The sequence below is a fragment of the Lethenteron reissneri genome, chromosome 3 (assembly GCF_015708825.2).
Source record: "Lethenteron reissneri isolate LAM-NWPU_2019-01 chromosome 3, ASM1570882v1, whole genome shotgun sequence".
Lineage (NCBI taxonomy): Eukaryota > Metazoa > Chordata > Hyperoartia > Petromyzontiformes > Petromyzontidae > Lethenteron > Lethenteron reissneri.
The window spans coordinates 4,642,904-4,665,438 of record NC_083781.1 but is presented as its reverse complement, the minus strand read 5'-3'; the positions used below and the strand labels follow the sequence as shown (position 1 = coordinate 4,665,438).

Below are 22,535 nucleotides of genomic sequence, written 5' to 3'. Positions count from 1 at the left end.
TTTTAAAGTTCTGTACAGAGGTCCACAAACGCACTTATTTTATCTTGGTCTTTTCAAAGATTTGACTCCCATTATTTGCATTGAAGGTTAATTTATTTATTATTTCAGGGACAAAATGTTAATTGGGAAAGTAGCATTTTTTGGGGAATGTCCTCGCCAAGAGAAACATTGAAGTTTTAATGAGAATAACAACCAACAACACATCCTTCGGGCATAACCCTGTGCCCGTGCGTCCCTCCAGCCAAAAGTCATTCAGCCAAACTAAAAAAAACAGTATCTCAAATATGTGGTATATCAACCTTTGCCCACGTTTGCTATCCGTGGCATTTGTTTGCATTAGAATAGGAGAAGTTAAGTCATGAATATGGTGTAAAAATGGTAACTATAACAATGATAATGTATTTCCTTGAAATAAATACAAGTCATCGTTTCGTAATTTTAATAGAAAATAATAGAAAATAATAACCGTGCTAATCGGTTGTCAACCTGTCTGAATCAGAGGACCCACTGCCAACCCTCAAACTATTACTATTTCTTTGTGAATACGACCGTAGGATTATTTTTGTAACAGTTCCGTAGATCAGCTCCCACGGGCCAATGACATTTCACGTTTTTTTTATGCATAAATTAGACGAAACCATTGTGAACCTCAATCAGATGCCACCCCCCCAATCTCGATCTTGCGTAATATGATACGGCCCACCTAAATATCATAAATACATTATAGGAAAAAATATAAGTCCCTAACACAAAACACCCTTCCGGCGAAAGTATTCACAATCTCTCTAAATGCAATAACAACATAAAAAATAAATGCATAACTTGGACGAAACCATTGCATCAACCATCACATTCCCCCCCCCCTGTAGCTGGCCTACTTGGTATGCCCCGGCCTCCACCAGTATAAATACAGTGAAGGCGCGCGCGTCGCCTGGCACACAGTGTGCGTTGTGCGTCGTGCGCTGATCTCGCCGCGTCCACACCACCAGAAGCGCGTTTCGTAAAGCTCGCAACGACGCCAGTGCATCCTCCCGCAACAAAGAAGGACGTATTCCGCTGTAAAAGCGGCGAAAATCAAAGAATAACAACCTCGTTGATTTGCCTGTGGCCATGAGACTATGTGGCGGCGGCGTGGCTGCATTGCGGGGAATGCGCGATCAGCTGATGGCCAAGTTACTCCGCCGTGGTGAGTTTTGTTGTCGTTTGCGTGTGTCTCTCTGTGTGTGTGTGTCTTGCCCTGTCTCAATGTCTCTGTGGGTGCATCTACCGGTCAGCTCCGTAGGCCAACCCATTGCACCAGCTGGGTCTGTCTGGAGGCCTCCTAGCAGCGAGCTTTCGATACTTCATATGGGCTTCTAAGTGCACCTAGCCTGGCACAGTCACCGTCACTCAGTGGCGAATGGTGGGGTGTTGGTGTTGGCGGTCTGGCAGTGTTGTGTGGTGAGCGCGCTGCGCTACGGACCCGGCGACCCGAGTTCGATTCCCGCTCACGGCCAACACCGCTGACGATTATCTGAACCGGTCCTGGGCCTCCCCTAGGTCGACTCGGCCTCAAATGAGTACCTGGTGCGGTGTGTAAACACTGGGGGAGACAAAGGCGACCGCGCGTGTTGGCAGCCACCCACCCCCCTCTGTGTGTGCCGTTCCGGCCTTCATAGACGTCCGCTACTCGTTAACAGCACTTGCCCCAACAATCAGTTCAATGCAATACGAGGAATCTTTGTCTCCCCTGTCTCAACGTCTGTCTTTCTTCCAGTCGCCCTCCAACAACACCGGGAACTCGCCAATTATCATTCATTGCTCCATGTATCCTGTGTTCGATCACCACAAACACCGCAGGGCACAACAACTCGCTAAGCCAAGTCGCGCACGCACTCACTCACCCACCCACGCACTCACTCACCCACCCACGCACACATTCACCCACCCACCCACGCACTCACCCACCCACGCACGCACTCACCCACGCACGCACTCACGCACGCACTCACCCACGCACGCACCCACCCACGCACTCACCCACGCACTCACCTACCCACGCACTCACTCGCCCACCCACGCACTCACCCACGCACTCACTCACCCACCCACGCACTCACCTACCCACGCACTCACCTACCCACGCACTCACCTATCCACGCACGCACTCACCCACGCACGCACTCACCCACGCACGCACTCACCCACGCACGCACTCACCCACGCACGCACTCACCCACGCACGCACTCACCCACCCACGCACTCACCCACGCACTCACCCACGCACTCACCCACGCACTCACCCACGCACTCACCCACGCACTCACCCACGCACTCACCCACGCACTCACCCACGCACTCACCCACGCACCCACTCGCCAATCTATAGGTCACAACACTTGTATCTGCTTCTTGCCTCGTACTGCTCAAATTTGGAATTCCCTTCCCTCTCTTTCCTCAAGCTCTTATAATAATAATAATTATTATCTTACTCATTTCACGAAACTTCTTAACTAATTTATTGCGTTCATCTCTCATCGTCCAGTTTGTTGCAGGCCGCTTGACATTTTGGGTGCTTGGCAAATGTTTGTATATTTTAAAAAATAGGGCAGTGGAGCGACGCTCACAACAACGTGCAGAGCGCCGTCCGGATATACATCACAAGTTGGTGCAGTGGGTGTGGACAGATGGTCGCATCTACATACCGTGTCAACCCATACGGTTTATCCGTATTCTTGTACAGGAATATTGAGTTTTTAGGTTCATACGGCGTACACCCGTTTCAATATGGGACTTTGTAGGATGAACGTTGAGATTTATAAGAGCACGGGGTGACCAATAAGGTCTGAATTGGTCTTATAAGGTAGGGGCACTGATACTTGTTTAACAGCTATGCATCTTTAAAGTAATCTCAACCAGCCAGTCTATAAGCACGTGGGGTTCTTGTCCAGTGATCTGCTAGCGATCCTTCCGTTCTTCACGTGACGAACTCAATGTTGCACCTAGCCTGGCACAAGCGCCGTGGTGACGTCGCGGTCATTAAGTGGCGAATAGCGGCTGCTCTATCTGGCATTGCCAAATGTAAAGTCCAAGTTATTTGAGGCGATGTCGATCTCAGGGGGGACCTCAGTAATAAGTATAACCCGTAAAAACAAAGTTTTTTACTATAAATCCTTTATATGCGTGGCGGCTAGAGTCCTCTCCTCCCCTGCCTTTAGATGGCTGCCACCTATGGGTCAGATGATTGCATTGCACCATTAAGCAATTGGTAATTAAATATAATATTTTTGTCCTAAAAAGTGTAAAATTTTGGAGAAAAAAATTTCACGAACATTAATTGTCACGCACAATGAGTCTGTGTGGAAAATGTCAGCTCGATTGGATCACGAGAAGTGGGTTAAAAAACGACCGAAAGATTTGCACGGTCCTAAGCAAGCAAGCGAATTTAATATAAAGAATTTAAAAAGCATTGCTGCCCTGGAGCTAAACGCCGCACACTGTAGGTTGAAGTACAGAGATTGTAGGTGCAGTCGACCTAGGAGTTTTTGCACACGTTCGCAGGGGTCTACAGTTTAAATTCTGGTAGTGGCCAACCCGTAGGTCGACTCGGACTTTATTGACCTACAGTACGTACCTGGTGCAGTGTGTTTTCTGCCAAGTGAACCTTGACCACGTGCATCATCAATCCAGTGTACTCGTATTGCTCAGTGGGAACACAACATGCGTTTGCCTAGGTGCGTTGTACTTTCCAGCCGTTTATTCAACGTGCTGCAAATATTTTGCAATCCTCTTGTGCAGGCTTGCATTGTGGTTACCCAGAATACTTGAGGTATTGGACCAGTGAACCCTCGAAGGGTCCACTTTGCAAACTTTTGAACAGCGTTATTTGTCCGTGTGAATACATTATTCAATGGGGCCCATTTTTCTACTATCAAATAGTATTCTCATTCTTTGTTTGAAGCTTTCGTGACTTGCAGGAACCCATATTCTTTGGTTATTTTGGTAAAGTCATGTAGGTAGAAAAATAATAGATCACGACGTTTTGATCGCAACAAGCAATTTTTTCTTGCTGTGGTTGTCCCACCTGATGACGATTGCTTGTGTTGCGATCGAAACGTCGTCTTCTATTATTTTTCTAGCTACGTGACTTTACCGAAAGAACCAAAGAGTATAGTATTCTCATTGTGGGATAATTGACAAAGGAATGCTGTAAAGTGGACAGTCTAAAGAATCAATCGCAAGAATAAGACCACTGTCGACATAATTGTCCAAATACACACTTGAAAATCACCTGCACGTTGCCGAATACATCTTTGCAAGCGTGGTGACGGGCATCTTAATTTCTGAATTAGAAAGCTGCTGTGGTGTAATTTGTTAAGTTCCAGTGGACTTGCAAACTAGGGGGTCATTGATTAAATTCGATCTCATGCAGCAAATTGAAACAGCGGTGCAAGTCTTTAAATTCCCCCTCGCCTGTCTACCCAGCAGTATAAATGGGTGCACCACTGTCGTGTGTGATGGGGTGAAAGATGCCTGGTCAGCATGGAAGAGCAGGGAAAATACCCTCAAAAAGGGCTCTTTAGAGCTCTCCCTGATAAAAGCGTTTGCAATATTTTACATTTCCTGGAAAGGATGTTAAAATGTTAATGTATTCTCAAATGATTGCATATTGGTCAGGGGTCGGCAACCAACATATCAAGAAGAGCCATGTTTTCGAATTGGGTAGAAAAAAACTAAATATTTCAAGTGCCGCGTTGCATGTGAATAACGTCACGGAGCAGTCCTCAAAGAGCCGCAGGTTGTTGATTTCTGATATAGAGCATTGTGTAATCGACCTTATTGCTTGCAGCATGGGCGCCCGAGCGCAGGCTTATGGCGTCGTCATCCGCCGTCCACCCTCCCGAACTACACGTCTGCATTGTCGGCAGTGGCCCTGCTGGCTTCTACACGGCGCAGCACTTGCTGAAGGTCAGGTGGTCATCGTAGAGCCGGTGGCGGCTCGTCATTAGTGGCCAGTGGCACTGAGTCCCACGAGTATGGGGGGAAAAAAACTCCTGAAACAGTACTTACCTGCTCCTTATCTGCTTCCGAGCATTAGTCCCACTAGGGGTGGGGTCCACGTATCAACTCCCCTCTTGCCACGGTCTTCAATCTATCTCCATTGCATGTACTCGTTGACGTCGTCTCACCCACCACATCTTCTTCGATCTCCTCCATCTTTCTCCTTCAATAAACTTTCACGGTTTCAACTTTCCTTCTAACGTCGTCCATACTGGCCACGTGTCCAAAGCATCTCGGTCAATTCTCGCTCAACTTTCCCTCTGTTCATGTTTTCTTGTTATCCGCTCTTCGGAAAGATGATAAACTGCACGCGCCTTACTCCATCCTGCTGCTCCCCCTCACTTTCCCCTCCCCCGTCCTACCCCCACAGGGCTCAATGCCACACAAATATTCTTACCCACTGACCTTTTGACATTATTTACTTTGCACTGTTTACTCGTACTTATTGATCCCATGTAGCTAAATATCCAAATAAATCGAGGTCTGCAGTGCCATTATAGTGAGCACTTGTGTTACGGTGTTACATTCCTGTTGTGACAGCGGCGCACTTGAGGTTCGCGTATAAAATTATATAATTGCCCATGAATTTTGCAGACGATGGTCATGGTACTGTATTGCGTTTCAGGTTTATCAAACTATTCAGCATAATCATCATCGTTATCTTCGTTGTCTTCACGAACATGTTACATTAGATCTCTACACTATACGTTGCATCTCCTCTTGCGTTGATTACTTTTGTTGAGGAATCCTGTTGCTGCACGGCCCGCTGCGAGTAGATGTCTCCTGTGGGTGTCAGCGAGGCCATGCGGCGGAGGGCGTCTTCTCGTAATGGCCTTCCCCACGCCCTCTCGTACCTCACGAGGAGTAAGGCTCAGCCGGACTCCATGTCTTACTCGAAAAAACTCAAGCATTCGTCAATAATAGCGCCATCTTCCAAGGACAAATATATATATATATAACAAGGCGATGTTTCTTGCTACTGACGAACGTGTTGCGTTTTTGTTGTATTCGCTTGTGCACCACTGCGAGCGCTGTATCACCAAATCATATGACCACTTTGCATTGTTCACTGCATTTGATTGCAAATTTACAATTCCGGTCGTAATTATAGCTGCACTACAATGGTAAGACTCGACAAGTCACGATCTTTCTTATTGCCGTGGTTGTAAAACAAACAAACAAACACTCCAGCTCGCTAGTCTAGCATCTCGTGATCGTGTCACGCGAGTGGATTTTAAGGTATTAACGTGATAGATTTACTCTAGCGTTGTGAGGTGGGTCCCTCGCGGCTTAGGAATAAGATGATGTACGTTTCGGTGACTGCAACTGCTATGCACTTTCCCTTGCATTCATTGTGCTCACGTGTGTTGGACCCAATAAGGGTGACATAATTCAAATATTTACGCGACTCGAAACGCCATTTACAAGAGTAAAAAAATTAGGTTAACTATTTTTTTCAATGCACACACTTTTAAATGCACTCAAAACTAGAAAATAAATTATTTTTACCCCAGAATTATATTCATGTGCTGCATGCACAGACAGGTTGTTATGGGGCTGTGGGGCCATGTTATGTTTGTATCCAGTTGTATTGTACGTCTATGCTGCCTGCCTTTACCAATCCGCACTGACCAGCCGGGGTGAAGTATGGTCAAACGGCCTCCACAATCAGCAAGGCGTGGGGAGGCACTCATCCAGCAGTGGATTGATAAAAGGTCTTTATGCTCCTACGGGCATTGTGCAGCGCTCATCTCCACCAGTGGCAATGCCACATTACCATGGCAGGGACCATTTATAATAACCACTGACGACTTTGCACAAAGTGATACGTATTTTATTACCCTGTAGAGATGACAATGATGGCTGGCCAATGTCAACTCTTGACCCTACAATAAAATGAAAGCATGCGCATTGCTTGACAACCAAGTCAACGTAATGAAAGATTGATAGCACGCAGCATGGCTATTACAATCGGAATAATGATCACCCCGATTGAAAAGTAGCAAAATTACATTTAGACCAACACGATACGTATAACGCGGTTAATTGATGTATTTGCCATCATTAAGTAGGCTGCAATGCTATATAACAATATTTCATCTACGTGACTTTACCGAAAGCACTAAAGAGTATGGATCCTTGCAGTCACGAAATCTACATATTCTTAATTATGCATTGACATCAGCCAGAATGGCACGGTGTCGCATACTTGAATGAACATTAAGCTGAGCTCTGCTTAATTTGTGGTCCTAAACAAGTGATGGATCGGCCACATTTCTATGTTGAAGGCCAGTCTCGGTATGAAAACCCGCCTTGACTTTCCATCAGGTGGCGTAGTTTACCAGGTGATCCTCATTTCATCTACGTCGAGGGATAACGATTAGCTGCAATTGATCCTTCCCAGGATATAAAACTGAAAACGTTATCACTGAATGCCTGATTCTCTTTTCATAATTCTGTGCACTGACCTTCGTTTGCTTTCTGCATACTATTAAGCCACAAGCAATCAATCCAGGCTGGGTTGGAGCTGCAGCTACTTTCCTCTGCTCCCTAGTTTGTATATATGTTGAACTTCTTTCGCACCATACATAGCCAGCGTGCTAATCGGAGGAGCGGGGGAAGGACCACAAACTAAACACAAAATCAGGTCTCAAAAATGTTTTTCAGTTTAAATGTAAAAGTGCATCGCTTCCATAGCTTCCTAATAACGGAAGGAAGAGCATTCCAGACGGCCGCAGAAGTGCATCTGAATGCACGCATTGCAGTGACCGTCTTTGTTCGATGGTTAGCTTAAAAGCCGCTGCGAGGATGACTGGAGGTTTGCGTGATGGTTTAGCAGCTTATTGTGCACATATCTGTGCCTTAGCCATTCCCGAATCATACTTCAGGGCATAATTGTACAAATCTGGAAATCCCCATTTCACACGGTCTGACCCCGAAACCGCTCGTGATGCCGTGGGGTGTTGCTGCAGCAACAACGCCTTGCTCGCCTCACCATGCAGCCACGGCTTAAAACTACCCAAGTAAAAATGACAACAGAACGCAGCTTATCACCGTCATGCGCAGGAGTTAAATGTCAAGAGGAGCCTGAAGGCAGCCTTGCTACGTCTCTGAGCACTGTCGCAGTGTAGATAATGCTCTGTGAGCCAATGTTGGCAACGAAGGTCAGAATTTTGCTGCGTACATTTGAAGGTTCCTGATAAACCGTGTCCGTGATACATTCCACAGAAATGGTAAACACATTTTAACTTTGAAAACCGGATATAGTTTTCCGTTGAAGTCATCTACAATCTCAGCCAATTATATATATATTGTGCTGCTTGACCAAGACCTCTCCATCGCTATATAGGTGGAGAGGTCACTGTCTCTTTGCCCTCCATAACATGCACCAGTCCACATTGGAATGTTCAGAAACCTTTAGATTGGCTTCAACTCCATTTCAAATCAGCATTGGGTGTCCTGTTGAACAGAGTACTGCTCGTATAGCATCACTGATGCAGCTATGGTTGTCTCCGTGTGGCGCTAACCATGCTTGCGCCCGTGTGTGTGTTTGTGCGTTTTCTCGAGTGCAGCATCAGCAGGCTGTTCGGGTGGATATGTTTGAGCGTTTGCCGGTCCCGTTTGGCCTCGTTCGTTTCGGTGTCGCTCCAGATCACCCCGAAGTCAAGGTGAGGTCATGGCATCGCCATCACGAGGCTTGTAAATACCCGCTGGCTAACGGTAGTTGTATATATCTCTCTCTCTCTCCCTATGACTGAAACTAATGAGATTAGATGGATTTATAATCCACAGGTACCTGTGATTGTCAGGTTTTTCTAGCGTACCGAGTTGATGGTCTCATCTCAGGCACCAATAACTGCACACCAGTTAAAATAAATAACTGCAAACGGACATGAAATGTAACGATTCATGTGATTTTTTTAGGTCACTTTGCCACCACAGTAAAACATCAATTTGTGTTGAACACCTAGAATAAGGTTACCACTTGAACTTAACGTGCCTATTTATCATTTCTTCAGCACAGCAGTAATGCTGGAGGGCAATGCCACTACGTACAACAATCGGGTGCGGACGTTTTTCACTGGTGGTTACAACCAGCACCATCCGGCCGATTGCCAGAATCGAGAAAATTCCCTCCAATCTTGGGCCTTTTTAAATAGGTGGTGTGATGTCATCAAAGTTCTCTGACAAGAGTCGGAAGTGGCAGGAAGTGATCCCTAAAGGTTAACGTTTTTGTATAGAAAAATACACAATAATGTTACGTTACAATATCATAGTTTTTTAGATATGTCATTATGAAAGTGCATACACTTATGTGGTGAAACGGATTAATAATAGTTAATTATAGTAAATAGTAATGTTTAAAAAATGTTGTGTTAGTTTAATTTAATATTAAATGCTTTCAGGTTGTGTTTTACTTCATCATGTGTTTCCAAGCTGTTACTCGCCATGTAACCATCGGCTCAGGTTGAAATTATTAACTTTTTCTCGCAATTTTAATAGCCTTGACTACTTGTTGGAAAGCATTTTCGGCACCTGCCAACAATTGTGTTTGTGATTATTTGATGTTCCTGTGGTGTTATTTTAATCTTGTGCTAATATTTCATCCCATCTGGCTGCCTTTCCATGGCTGGCTTCATCCGTCGGTTATCATCCTGATATAGTATTGTCTTGCCCAAGCCCATTTTTTTATTATTATAAATTTTAAATAAAATGTCACTGCGACCCTCAACAGGACAAGCGGACTGAGATATGAACGAATTAAGAATACAATGTCTCTGATCCACATGGTGCTTTTTTCTGATTCTCAGTTTAATTCCCAACCTCAACCTCTATGCTTCTTTGTGCACCGTTCAGCTTGTCTTACATTGTTCTGCCAGTATCGCATGTTTCCGAGCCGGTGTTTGGCGCAGGCGCCTTTTGCGTGGTTAAACGTCAGCGGAGTGCCAACGTCTGTGCGCCGTCCACGCAGAACGTCATCAACACCTTCACGCAAACCGCTCGCTCAGAGAGGTTTCGCTTCCTCGGCAACGTGACGGTCGGACGCGACGTGTCCGTGGAGGAGCTGCGGCACGCGTACCACGCCATCGTGCTGGTGAGCAAACGTTTATTGAGTCGTGAAAATGTATAACAAAGCCCAGGCCACCGTGCGGGCGGGCGGGCTTGCGACGATGGTTCTCTCGCCACTCTTGGTAGCTCCATGCAGGTTTTCCTGGGTTACCGTTTTGTTTTTTGAATGGTGACCCCCTCAATTTGAAACCGAGTTTAGGCAACTCATGGCAAGTATGCTTGGAATGATGCAGACTCATGCGTGCTTAATATGTGTGTAATGACATGATGACACCTGCTGGCTGGGAAAGGGAAGCACGGGTACGGGCACTGCTAAGACAACATCCAATCTGGAAGGGAGAGGTATCTGGGGCAAAGGAAATAGGCGGGGTTGGCCGAGATTCTTGGGTCCGTACTGTGTCGCTGCTCGCCATCATCTCTCTCCGTCGTCCGGCCACGTGGAAGCTCTCCTGCGGGGTTTCCATCGCCATCCTCGTCACGCCGTCAACCAGCGGCGTGGCAGAGTGAGGGCGGTGGGACCACGCCGAGTGATCGGCTGTGTGTAGCTAGTAGAGAGACGTTAATATCTAAGTGTTGTACTCTGAGAAAGACGGATAAGTTTGGTCTGTGTTATGCCTGTGTGCGAAATAAAGAAGTAGTACCCTCTACGACGTGTTGCGGAAGTCACTCCTCCTTACACGTGCAACGAATCGTGCATGTGAGAGACCCATTTGTTTGATTCATGCAAATTGTATGCAATATGTTAAAGTTACATTTAGGCAAAATGTGGACGAGACAGGAATGAGACACAACACAATGTAAACGAACAACACCATGATTCTTGAATGTAATTGCACTGTGAATTGTCTCACTTCATCGAACTGCGGGGACATTTGTAGGGGTTGAGTTATTTTGAATTAACAGCTCCTTGTGGATTAATATCACCAGCAATAGTATGGCCCTGGGGTATAAATAAATAGAACACTCAAACTGAATTATTTATCAGTAGCGCTCGGTGCATTATTTTATCTTACCCCTGGTAGATGTATGGGCCGAGTCGACGCGATGGGGATTTGAACTTTGTGACCTTACAATCGATGTTTTTTTCCCCCCTTCCTCTAGTAAAGGAGCCATGCTGGCCAGAAAGTGACGCATTAGAAGTAATGACGGATGCTTGCCTGAGGCGTGTTTAGAGCTACGGAGCGGAGGATGACCGGGCGCTGGGTATCCCTGGTGAGGACCTGCGTGGAGTGTACTCCGCTCGAGACTTTGTGGGCTGGTACAACGGGCTGCCCCAAAATAAGGACGTGAGTCACCCGCATTGCCGGGGGAAATTTAAGCACAAAATAATCGTTGGCGTCGTCGTGGAGAATGAAGAATAAAATCGGCGATTTATTTAGCGTTTTTTATTTTGTTAAATACAGGGTGCCTCGAAAAAATGTTAACACTTATATGGGACTTTTTTTTTTGCTTGTCTGTTCTGGCGGTGCCCATTTCCCTGCGTTTGCGGTGCAGCTGAACCCAGACCTGAGCTGCGACACGGTCGTTGTGCTGGGACAAGGGAACGTGGCTCTCGACGTTGCCCGCATTTTACTGTCTCCAATCTCCTGGCTGCAGGTAAACCACCACTACTGCCACCATTGCCACCACCATCACCATATCTTTTCTTATCTAGGATTTTAGAAAGCGCTTTATATGAATGATAACTTGTACATTAGTATTCGCTGATGAGGAAAAGGGGTGGGGTTTGAATGTTGGGGAGGGGAAGGGATGGCAAGGAAGAGTGGTGATAGGGAAAGGGAGGGGCGAGGTTGGGAAAGGTTTTAAGGATGCGGACAGGAAGTAGTAGAGGGATACACAGCCACTGTCACCACCACCGCTCATTGTCACCCTCGCCACCAACATCGTCGCAATCACCACCACTACTACTGACATTACCACCATCACCACCAACATTATTCACCATCACCACCAACATTGTTCACCATCACCCCCGGCAACACCACCAACATCGCCACCATCCCCGGCAACATCACTAGGCCTCGGTAAAGTAATTTACTATTTTTACCAAGTAAAATGGTAAAGGTAAAGGTGTCGACATGCCAAGGGGTAAGGGTAAAGGGTAGGGTAAAGGGTAGGGTAAAGGGTAGGGTAAAGGGTAGGGTAAAGGGTAGGGTAAAGGGTAGGGTAAAGGGTAGGGTAAAGGGTAGGGTAAAGGGTAGGGTAAAGGGTAGGGTAAAGGGTAGGGTAAAGGGTAGGGTAAAGGGTAGGGTAAAGGGTAGGGTAAAGGGTAGGGTAAAGGGTAGGGTAAAGGGTAGGGTAAAGGGTAGGGTAAAGGGTAGGGTAAAGGGTAGGGTAAAGGGTAGGGTAAAGGGTAGGGTAAAGGGTAGGGTAAAGGGTAGGGTAAAGGGTAGGGTAAAGGGTAGGGTAAAGGGTAGGGTAAAGGGTAGGGTAAAGGGTAGGGTAAAGGGTAGGGTAAAGGGTAGGGTAAAGGGTAGGGTAAAGGTAGCGCGAAGTATTACCCGGTAAATACCTTGTGTGCCATTCGCTAAAAGCTCCGTGGCGCAGTCCGTGGCCTCCATTTTTTAAATTGTAATCATCGAGAGTATTCTATATGAATAGAGCGCTCTACCTAGCATTTACCTGTTGTAAACCTTTTTCATGTGTTGTACCCCAGTAATTACCCTGTTATCGGGTAAGGGTAAAGTTGGGGTTGTTGTTTTTACCTAGTACCTTACCTTGCCGAGGCCTAAACACCACCAACATCGCCACCAACACCACCAACACATGTATCACTGCTAGTATTACCTCCTATAGGTGGAGACGGTGAGGTGGTGGTTAGCCCACTGCACTATGATGCCAGAGGACTGTTTTATACCCGACCCATGGTGAATGAATTTTGACGTTGGTGGCGAGTGATATTTGAACCAGTCCTGGGACCTCTCGCAACTCTTCATCAAACATCACTGGCTAACATTGAGAAGCATCGGAAGGTTGCGAGTTCAAATCCTGGTCAGAGGTTAACTTGGCTCATTATATCCCTCCTGAGATTGATGAGAACGTATTTTTGTTGGACGTCGACATTGCTTTGAAGAGACCAACTCTTGCCAAAGGACGGCATGACTTACAGCACTGGCTTAGGACTGCCATTAGATATCAATAACATCTGGTAATTATTTTAGCATGGGGACCTTTGGGCAAAGATATACATCTTGACAGCCAAAAGAGAGTCTTTGCGATTTCAAGTTCAAGTTCATTTATTAGGTATAGCCCTGTGAGCCATTCAGCTCTTGAATCGGGTGCAACCGCAACAAACAAAAAACAAAAACATGAACAAAAAACATCTTAAAGTGAATATGTGACTAAGTGCAAACAGAAAATCCAAGAAAAGACAGCAAAAATAATGGTAATAAATGGTAATAAATGAAAACATCAGGAATTTTTGCCAAGAAACTGACCAAAAGGAGAACCCGCTTATGGACCAGTTCCATCATGACTCAATGACCATATCCTAATGAATATCATTAATCTCAATAATTTCATTATCATCATCCTCATGCCCATTATTCTGATTATTCGGACTGTTAATCTTGGCTGCGGACAACAATAATTTCAATGGCATCTAAATAAAATTGCACCTCAAGACCCTTTGCAAAAATGGAATTAAAAGTATTTTAGAGTAACAGATGGGGGGGGGGGGGGGGGGGATGAGAGGAGGGGATCTCTGGTCAGGGGGGATCCACGCGAGCAAAGAGACAGAGGCACAGTGTGGGGACTACCAGGACCCAGCACCAACGACAACAACGACGAGGCCTAGGGACAGGCCAGGCAGCCAAGGCAGCACCGCTGAGTCCCCCTGGCCATTCAAGAGGCGGCTTGGGTAGTGGGGAGGGCAGGGCCGCACAGCATACAAAGCTCTGCGATGTATGCCATTTATCCGAACCAGCATCTCCATAAACTCGTAATTTATTATTCAGAAAACAGACATCACTCAGCCGGCGCTGGAGGCCATCACTCGAAGTCGCGTGCGCAGAGTAGTGTTGGCCGGACGTCGGGGACCTCTGCAAGTGGCCTTCACCATCAAGGTAACCGGCTGGGATATGATAGAGACAATTCTAAATAGAATAGAATTCTCATCATCGGCATCATCAGATTCTTGTATGACTCTGGGTAGGGTGCTGTAACGTGATGCAACTAAATGCATTGATAACAATTTTTGTGAAAGTAATGTTTGGTTATCTTGAAGTGTTGATTACATTTTATTTGGAAACTGGATGTTTCTGATTTTTTTTTTGTTCCTTAAGAGAGCTTTTTTTTTAAAGTCCTGTGTCACATTTGTTCGTCATTGTGAACGATTTACTGTGCTTGCGGAGTGCGTTGCAGTTTTCCCTCATTGCTTAATTGACACACAAGTGGAATAGTAAAACACATTTTTTTTGTTTTAAATTGATCATGTCATCCAAGTTACGACTCGCCCACTTTGCACCCGTTGCCACTGCTTCACAACTGAACTCCACGTGTACCAAGTGGCAGGTGACGCTGCAGTCACAAGCACTTGTCATTCGCAAGTCAAACTGATTGTCTTTTTTTCTGCTGTCTTTTCTTCAGGAGCTCAGGGAGATGATTCATCTGCCCGATACAAGAGCCGTTATCAATCCTGCCGACTTTGACGGCTTTAAAGACGCGCTTAGCAGTACGACGCACACATACAGGCATGCGTTGTCGGTGACGGACAGGTTAGACTTGCGCCACGTGCTTTTAGTGGGCACCTGTCACAAACTTAACTGAAATGGGGTGATGGAGCCAGCACCAGACACAGCTGGTTCTGGTTCACCGGTCGCTTCTACTGGCTAGTTATTTTATGCTGGGTTGATTTTTAGAAGAAGTATACTCTAGGCATGGAGAGTAATCCCACACGTGTCCCTTTCAGCTCGTTTCCCAGGCTCTTTCCTGACAAAGGCACGTTGATTCATTTGACTCTTGTCTGGTTACAGAGCATGTTGCTGTATTAAATATGAAGTCAAGGTGTGTGTGTACTGGGTTGTGTGCGTGTTTGCGCCTGTGTCCTTGTGTGTGCACACATGCGCCTCTGTGAATGTGTGCGTGTGTCTTTGTTAGGTATGCGGTGGCATAGTTGTTCGCACGTTACGCTACGAACCCGGCGACCCACGTTCGATTCCTGCTCACGGCCAACGCCAGTGACGATTATCTGAACCGGTCCTGGGCCCCCCCCTCGGTCGATTCGGCCTTCAATAAGTACCTGGTGTGGTGTGTAAACATCGGCACTAGGGAGACAAAGACGGTCAGGCATGGCTCTGGCCATGCCACCCCCCCCCCCCCTCTTGTGCCGTGCTGACCTTGATAGGTGCTCGCTAACAGCACTTGCCCCAACATTCTGATCAAGGCTATATACAGCGATACCTTGACTTTTGTCGCTTCGCTCTTTCGGCCATTTTCAACTATAACCACATTTCAAATTTCGTCCACGCGGTTTCCTCTTTCCTCCGATTTCATCCTAACCTTCCACGACGTTCGGGCCACACGCCATCTTTTTTGTTCGGTCTTTGAATAGAAGTTGTTCAGTGAGCATCTCTTATATTTGTGTTTATTCATATATTCATAATACTGTACTACTTTCTGTGATTATACTATAAACACTGTCGTATTATACTGATAACAGTATAATACTCCAGTATTCATAGTTTTTGTGATTATAAAACACGTGTACAGTATTCATACTGTGCTTATTTTTGTGATTACTGTAAAATACTTTTTTTTGTGCTTAATAAAGGGTTTGCTTTGACATTCGTCCATGCTCTGGTCCCTAACCAGACGAAAGTAAAATGTATTCCTGTATGCGGAATATTTATCTTGGTACGTGTGTGCGTGTGTAAACGTACACATGTGTGCCTGCGCGCGTCTCCTTGTCGGGTCAGGCCTCCCTCGGCCGCGCAAACGGCTATCTGAGCTGCTGCTCAAGGCGGCGACGGACCAAAGGTCACGTGACCCTGCGTTGGAGGCGGGCGGCCGCGAGTGGGAGCTGCTCTTCCTGCGCAGCCCCACGAGCATCGTGGCCTCAGACGGGGGGGCCAGCCCTCACGTGGCCGCAGTGCGCTTTACTGTGAACCAGCTGGAGGTGAGGCCTTGCCTACTAAACGATAAACTAAACAGTTTTATTTTACAAAAATTGACACCTTTATACAAGGAATCATGTTTGCATGATCACTTGCAAACATGATCCCTTGTATAAAGGTGTCAGTTTTTGTACCAGTTGAAAGGGTAAAAACCTGTTACTATATTTTTGCCACTGGTAAAGGAGGTCTCATAGTGTAAATGCTTACACCGAGCTCTCAATACTCTGATAGTGCATTGTCTTTGAGTTGTACGCCTTTTTGGCGTCATCTGGTCCAACGCCAATGGAGACTAGGCTCTAAGAAAAGCTGTCTCTGGTGTGGACCAATCAACTTCAAGGAGAGTGCATATCATTAGAGTTTATTTTTGTTTGCATTTTGACTGCTTGTGTTGTGGTTATTGCAAACATGATCTCTTGTATAAAGGTGTCAGTTTTTGTACCAGTTTAAAGGGTAAAAACCTATTACTATAGTTTTATTTTATTTTACCAGGTAAGACCGACTGAGCTGCATTGCACTTTTTCAGAAGTGACCTGGCTATCACAAATGATAGCTCAACAAAGTGGCTAATCATGTGGAAATTTATAGAAACCAAATACGCAACACATTTTTATTCTAAATGTGGAGGGGAAAAACCGGAAGACCCAGAGAAAAACTCTAGGTTGCCGGGTTTGTCGTGTGGGGCGCAACTTTCTGCGCCAAAACTCCACGTTGAGATGTTAACTACCTCGCCTGGTATACAGGAGGACGTGGGTCCAAACCCGACTGACGCCTGCTGTAATATTTGGAGTTTGCATGCCCTCCCTGTGGTCACATGGATTTTTCTCCGGGTCCTTGGGTTTAGCCCTATACATTTATAAACATGCGTTTTGAGTATTTGGCGGCTATACATTTCCACACGATGATAAGTCACTCCGTTGAGCTCTTATTTGTGGCAAGGTAGCTTAGCTTCAGGAAAAAGAACTATGTAGCTCCGTGGGCTTTACCGAGTAAACTAGAAAGTGTTTTATTTTTTTGGTTTACCCCACCAAAACATACGCACACGATTTGCATAATTTAATAATCGAATTCACGTGTGGAAAACGCTGCGCACGTCGTGAGCAGCGTAGGGAGAATCAACGTTGATCCGTAAGCACGCCGTGCTGTTTACGTGTGCATCCATGAGTGGTTAGCACGGTTGGCTACGTACGGTATACAAAGAAGATTAACACACATACACCTCGCCCCCGGCGCTCTTCCCCCCCAGGGAGAGGGCGATGGCGCCGTGGCGGCGTCCACCGGGCGGGAGGAGCAGCTGGCGTGCGGCGCCGTCCTGCGCAGCGTCGGCTACCGCAGCCGCCCGCTGGCTCCTGGCGTGCCCTTCGACCCACGCCGTGCCGTGGTGCCCAACACGCGCGGCCGCGTGCTCTCCCACCCAGGTCCCGTAACCATCCCAACCCCCCCCCCCTCCAGATGCCACGAGATGTGCTGCAATTATTATTGGGCAGGGTGAGGCAAAGCGAAACCGTGCAGTTGCCCCTGCAGTGGTGTTGCTCGCAACAAGTGCCGTTGTCTGTGTTCTGTTTATTGTAAGGTGCAACGCCTTGGAAGGAAAGTTGCATTCAGGTCTGTAACACAGAAGCAGCTTTGTTCACGTAGACCTTTTAAAATAGCGTACACATTTTTAAAGGCCCGTCGTATACGGAAGCCACTAGAGCTATATACACTTTTAAAATCAAGATTGAAAACTCATTTCTTTAGAACTGCTTTTTGTGCTCGGTTTGTCCTTCCCCCGCACCTCCGATTTAGCATGGTTGGCTACGTACGGTGCAAAAGAAGAATATATACATGTTTCTTAATCAACAATAACCTACTACAGTTTTGGAATATGCAGTTTTCTCAATAAAGCAGAATCATTGACGCACAATGGGAATGTAGAATAACAATTATTGCTCATGCGAGGTTAAATTCTTCACAATTTGTCCATATTTGCTATTAAACTTGAGAAACATGCAGCTTGATTGGCTCGGGATTCGTGGTGGTCATGGTGGTGACCTGGGCCAATATTGCTACATTTGTGTCTATACGACGGCTCGGAGGTGTCTGGTAACAATACTTGGACTCGTGTTGTTATCAGGTAAATAACACTCAACAATACGTTGTCGTAAAGGTGCCTCGGCAGATGTCTCAAGCACACATTTCTTGAGCGGTATACTGCTGTGTTTTAATGGTCTACTTTACAGGATTTTCTGAACTTTAAAAAGGTGATGTGTAGATGAGAAATTACTGTGCGGTTACAGGAATCGAACTGTCGACTCCATGCGGGCTGCCTCGGTAGTCAGTGCACCAACAAGACTACTCATTCAATTACAGTGCTTATTATAATCAAGTCTTCCTTTCAAAAAGAGACGCCTATTAGTTCTCTCAGCTGGCTAACTAAAAAATCATCATCATCGCATTGTGACGATTGGGAGGAGCGGTGGTGCTTTGGTCTGCACACTGTGCTGCGACCTGGAGTTCCACTCCTGGCCACGGCTAACATCAGTGGTGAGTGATCTTGGCCCTCTCACTCTGCCAACGCTCACTGACCGGCGTGGTAAAGTACGGTTAAAAAAAATAACAACCCACACGACCTCCATGCAAGTTTTGCCTTCACCCAACAGTGGACCGATTGGACTGTAAATCGCCATTAATACATTGGGCATTCTACGCTCTGTCGTGTTACGGGCACATTACAATTCGGAGTTCTAATTCTCGTGGTCACTGTGCACACGGTGCAGTGCGTTTCTGTGCGTTTTGTTCACGCACGCGTACACGTGCACGCACGCAGGGCTCTACTGCAGCGGCTGGGTGAAGCGAGGTCCGCAGGGCGTCATCAACACCACCATGATTGATGGTTTCGAGACGGCGCAGAGCGTGCTGGAGGACCTGACGACCGGGAAACTTGGGGCCGATTCCAGTCGACCGGGGTTCCAGGCCATCGACAAGATTCTGGCTTCCAAAGGTCAAACATCGCCCCCCCACCCTCAAGGCAAAACGTATATCAATGTGTCTTCACAAAGTGAATTATTTGGCCAAGATACCAATACTGTGAGGGACTTTCCACCAGATTTGTTTTTTGGTTGGATTTCATATTAATTATACGATATGGTTATTAGCTGGTGGATTAATGATTATAGTGTTAAATTTGGTTTTGAAAAGTATAGATGTTGAAGCTATGAGCTCACAGAATGAATGGCTAGTCACTTTGGGTGGCGTTCAACTTTTTAATGACCCGGGATGTGTGACATCACTGGCTCATCCGGCTCTCACACCATGCTCCCGCTTGTACAATAGAAATTAATATCGGGTGCACAAATATTTGAGCTCCACAGAGACAGTTATTTTTGAGGCTAAGGGACACAAAGCATGTTGAAAAATGTATATAAATTTTGGTTATTTTAAGAATAACTATGCAGCTTTTAATTGAGACCAGGATTGTCACTTTAGATGATCTGGTACAAGATCGAGGAGTGACAGTCGGTATCTCTTTGCAGGAGAAGTGAAACGCCAATAAACGCCCGCAATGATGTTTGAATGTCGTTTAATCCTTGGTTTAATCCTTTGAGCAATCTGAGGCAATGCCAGGGCACAAACAGACAGAAGAGACAACGTCTATCAAGAGTATCAGGAAAAATGCACAAGTCTGCCGACGCGGTTGCCTTCTTTTGTGCAGTGACAGTTGACCGAGTTGACATGTTAACACGTACATCAACCCAAATTGTGAATTGCCCGTGGTTGTATGGTACAGGGGTGGCCACGGTGAGTTTCTCCGGATGGGAGAGGATTGACGCGGTGGAGCGGACGCGCGGGGCCGCCCTGGGGAAGCCTCGCGAGAAGATGCTGGATGTGCAGGAGATGCTGAGCGTGGCGGTGCAGTGAAGACTGCCTGGATCCCCACCCCCCGACGTCTCTTGTACTCCTCTTCAGTTGGCACAGCCGAGCGAGCACGGGGGGGCCTCGTGGTACAGGTGGTTTTTCCACTGGCTATGTCAGGCTGAGCCAGAACCCAAACCGGTGATGCCCTGGAGTCACATCTGAATCTGGCTTGAGGTCAAGCAGGGCCAGGGCTAATTCATTTTGTATCATTCGGTACGCCTCAGTGCGATGCCGACGTTACGCATTTTAATTGCTTGTGAAATCGGCAGCGTGACTCTGGTTCCACAGTGGAAAAAGAACCTGGCTCTTCTTGAGCTGCGCTGGGTGTGCTTGGCACGGCTTGGTTGTAAAGTGGAAAAAGAGGTTTTGGAACATGGCACAGAACCCTATCCTACTGTGCAGGTTGCTTCAATATAGTATTGAATACTTAGTTTACCATAGCAGTTAAAAAAGTATTCACGGTTCTGCAGGCCATGCTTAAAATCAAACTGCAGTGTACAGTGGTCTTTGTATAATGTTCATAATGGGATGGGGAAAATTGGCAGGAAAGTGAATCTGAACGACGAGAAGTGATGAAGGTGCAAATCTGAAAATGCCGCTGCAGATGGGTTATCGTGCTGTTTGTATTTTTTATTTGCGCATACAAACACAATCGTGACCAGTTTATCACTCTTGAATGTGATTTTTTTGTTCAATTATGCCTTTCCATTTTTATAATTGGTGAAATTCCATTGTGGAGCAGCTTGGACACAATGTTGTACCCTTGGTATGTACATCAGGTATTACCTATGGAAGACGCTGCCCACAATTGCTTCTGGCTTTTCAGAATCAAGGATGTGCACATTCTTTCGCAGCTTCATAGACAAGTGCCTTGTACTATACCTACTGCTAATTAAGACCCGAAGACAGTATTGGCCAATATGTACGAACCCATATTTCTCATGCAGATAGCGCTGACTACGTCGGGTAACATCTTACCCGTTAAACCTATTTTACCACAGGTGGTTGCGCACGGGACTTTGAACCAGGATTTCGGTGGTGCTGGACCAATGATCTGAGGTTTTGGTATGAACATACCCGGTGCCACCTTTAATGGTTTATATAGCCATATTTATACCGGAGAATGTAAGAATCGTCGTAGTGAAGTATGGATGTTGAGTTCATGGCAAAAGTACTTGAGTGCTTGTGAATGGGAAAACAGAATTAAGTATTAATTCTAGATTTGAAGCTTTCGTGACTGCAAGGAATTCATACTCTAAGGTTTTTCCGGTAAAGTCACGTAGGTAAAAAATTAATAAAAAAATAACATCATAATAAATTAAAATAAATCAATTAAATGACGTTTCGGAAGCAACACAAGCTTCCTTCATCATGTGTAAAAAGGCACAGCAAAATAACCGTAGGAGCCAGGACGGTGAAGGTGGTCCTAAAGGACCATCCGTGACGCCGTCTTTTAGGACCACCTTCACCTTCCTGGCTCCACCCACACCCCAAACCCCCCCCCCCCATCCTGCACCCGTCCTCCTTGGCTCCTCCCCCCTCCTCCTACCCTATATATTAATGTCCCATCACAAATAACTTTCCCTACAGTTATTTTGCTGTGCCTTTTTACACCTGATGAAGGAAGCTTGTGTTGCTTCTGAAACGTGGTGATTTAATTGATTGATTTTCATTTATTATGTTATTTTATTATTATTTTTTACCTACGTGACTTTACCGAAAAAACCTAAGAGTAAGAATTAAGTATATTTAATTTGTGTAACTGTGACACTGTTTAATGTTTAATCGTGTCAATGCTTAATACCTCATACCACTACTGAGCTTTGACAGTTTTAATATCGATGGCAGTATTTTTTGAAAAGTGTCCTACATTCACCTTTGCCAAGAAAACATTTGGCACTGTTTTACTTTAATCCTGAGTAATCATCTTTTAAACGTAGTCGTCGTTGAAATAACAGTCTTGTGGACTGCTTCCGCACAATCGTAGCGTGTTGCCAGGTTGGTTTTCTAACTTGGTGCCTAAAATAGAGGGGATCAATAAAAATTATTTTATCGCATTTTTCATTGTTGAATATTTTGTTTGTTATGAATGGCAGAAACGCAGCACGATGGTTGCTTGTCCTGGGTGCTTGGTTCATCTGTAATATTGTAAATTACGGCGGGAGACCACTTGACGGGTAGCACACTTTGTTAACACTTTCCTTAGCCACAATAACACATGTGGACAACTACAGCTCACGCTACACGTTCCACCCGGCTACAACACACGGGCTCTCCAGCCCCGTAGCTTCCAGGGGAACTCACAGACCCACCCCAGCTGGGGTATGGATCACGACCACTGGGTCCTGCAGCCCGGCCCTCACAGTCCGGCCGCGGGTCCCAAGGTCCCGCCTCTGAGCCACACAGGGTCCCGGCCC

General features: G+C 46.1%; 1 protein-coding gene across 2 annotated transcripts; it reads left to right on the top strand.

The window, feature by feature from the left end:
* Nucleotides 1-737: 737 nt before the first annotated feature.
* FDXR (ferredoxin reductase) lies at nucleotides 738-22,175 on the top strand. Of its 2 annotated transcripts, XM_061555918.1 has the most exons (12): nucleotides 738-1,186; nucleotides 4,830-4,948; nucleotides 8,614-8,709; nucleotides 10,014-10,136; nucleotides 11,284-11,397; nucleotides 11,606-11,707; nucleotides 14,068-14,175; nucleotides 14,699-14,783; nucleotides 16,027-16,226; nucleotides 17,468-17,639; nucleotides 19,031-19,204; nucleotides 19,991-22,175. In XM_061555918.1, the coding sequence occupies exons 1-12, from the start codon at nucleotides 1,111-1,113 to the stop codon at nucleotides 20,119-20,121; spliced, it is 1,500 nt and encodes a 499-aa protein (XP_061411902.1). In that variant the 5' UTR covers nucleotides 738-1,110; the 3' UTR covers nucleotides 20,122-22,175. The 2 variants fall into 2 exon arrangements, with proteins under 2 accessions (XP_061411902.1, XP_061411909.1); XM_061555925.1 differs by lacking the exon at nucleotides 4,830-4,948.
* The last annotated feature ends 360 nt before the right edge of the window (nucleotides 22,176-22,535 follow it).

Bases quoted from the DNA above. Each gene is read 5' to 3' on its own strand.
- FDXR (XM_061555918.1), top strand. From the start codon at position 1,111: ATGAGACTATGTGGCGGCGGCGTGGCTGCATTGCGGGGAATGCGCGAT. The intron at 10,137-11,283 runs GTGAGCAAACGT...AGGCGTGTTTAG, and splicing joins CGTACCACGCCATCGTGCTG to AGCTACGGAGCGGAGGATGA. The intron at 11,708-14,067 runs GTAAACCACCAC...TTTATTATTCAG, and splicing joins CTCCAATCTCCTGGCTGCAG to AAAACAGACATCACTCAGCC.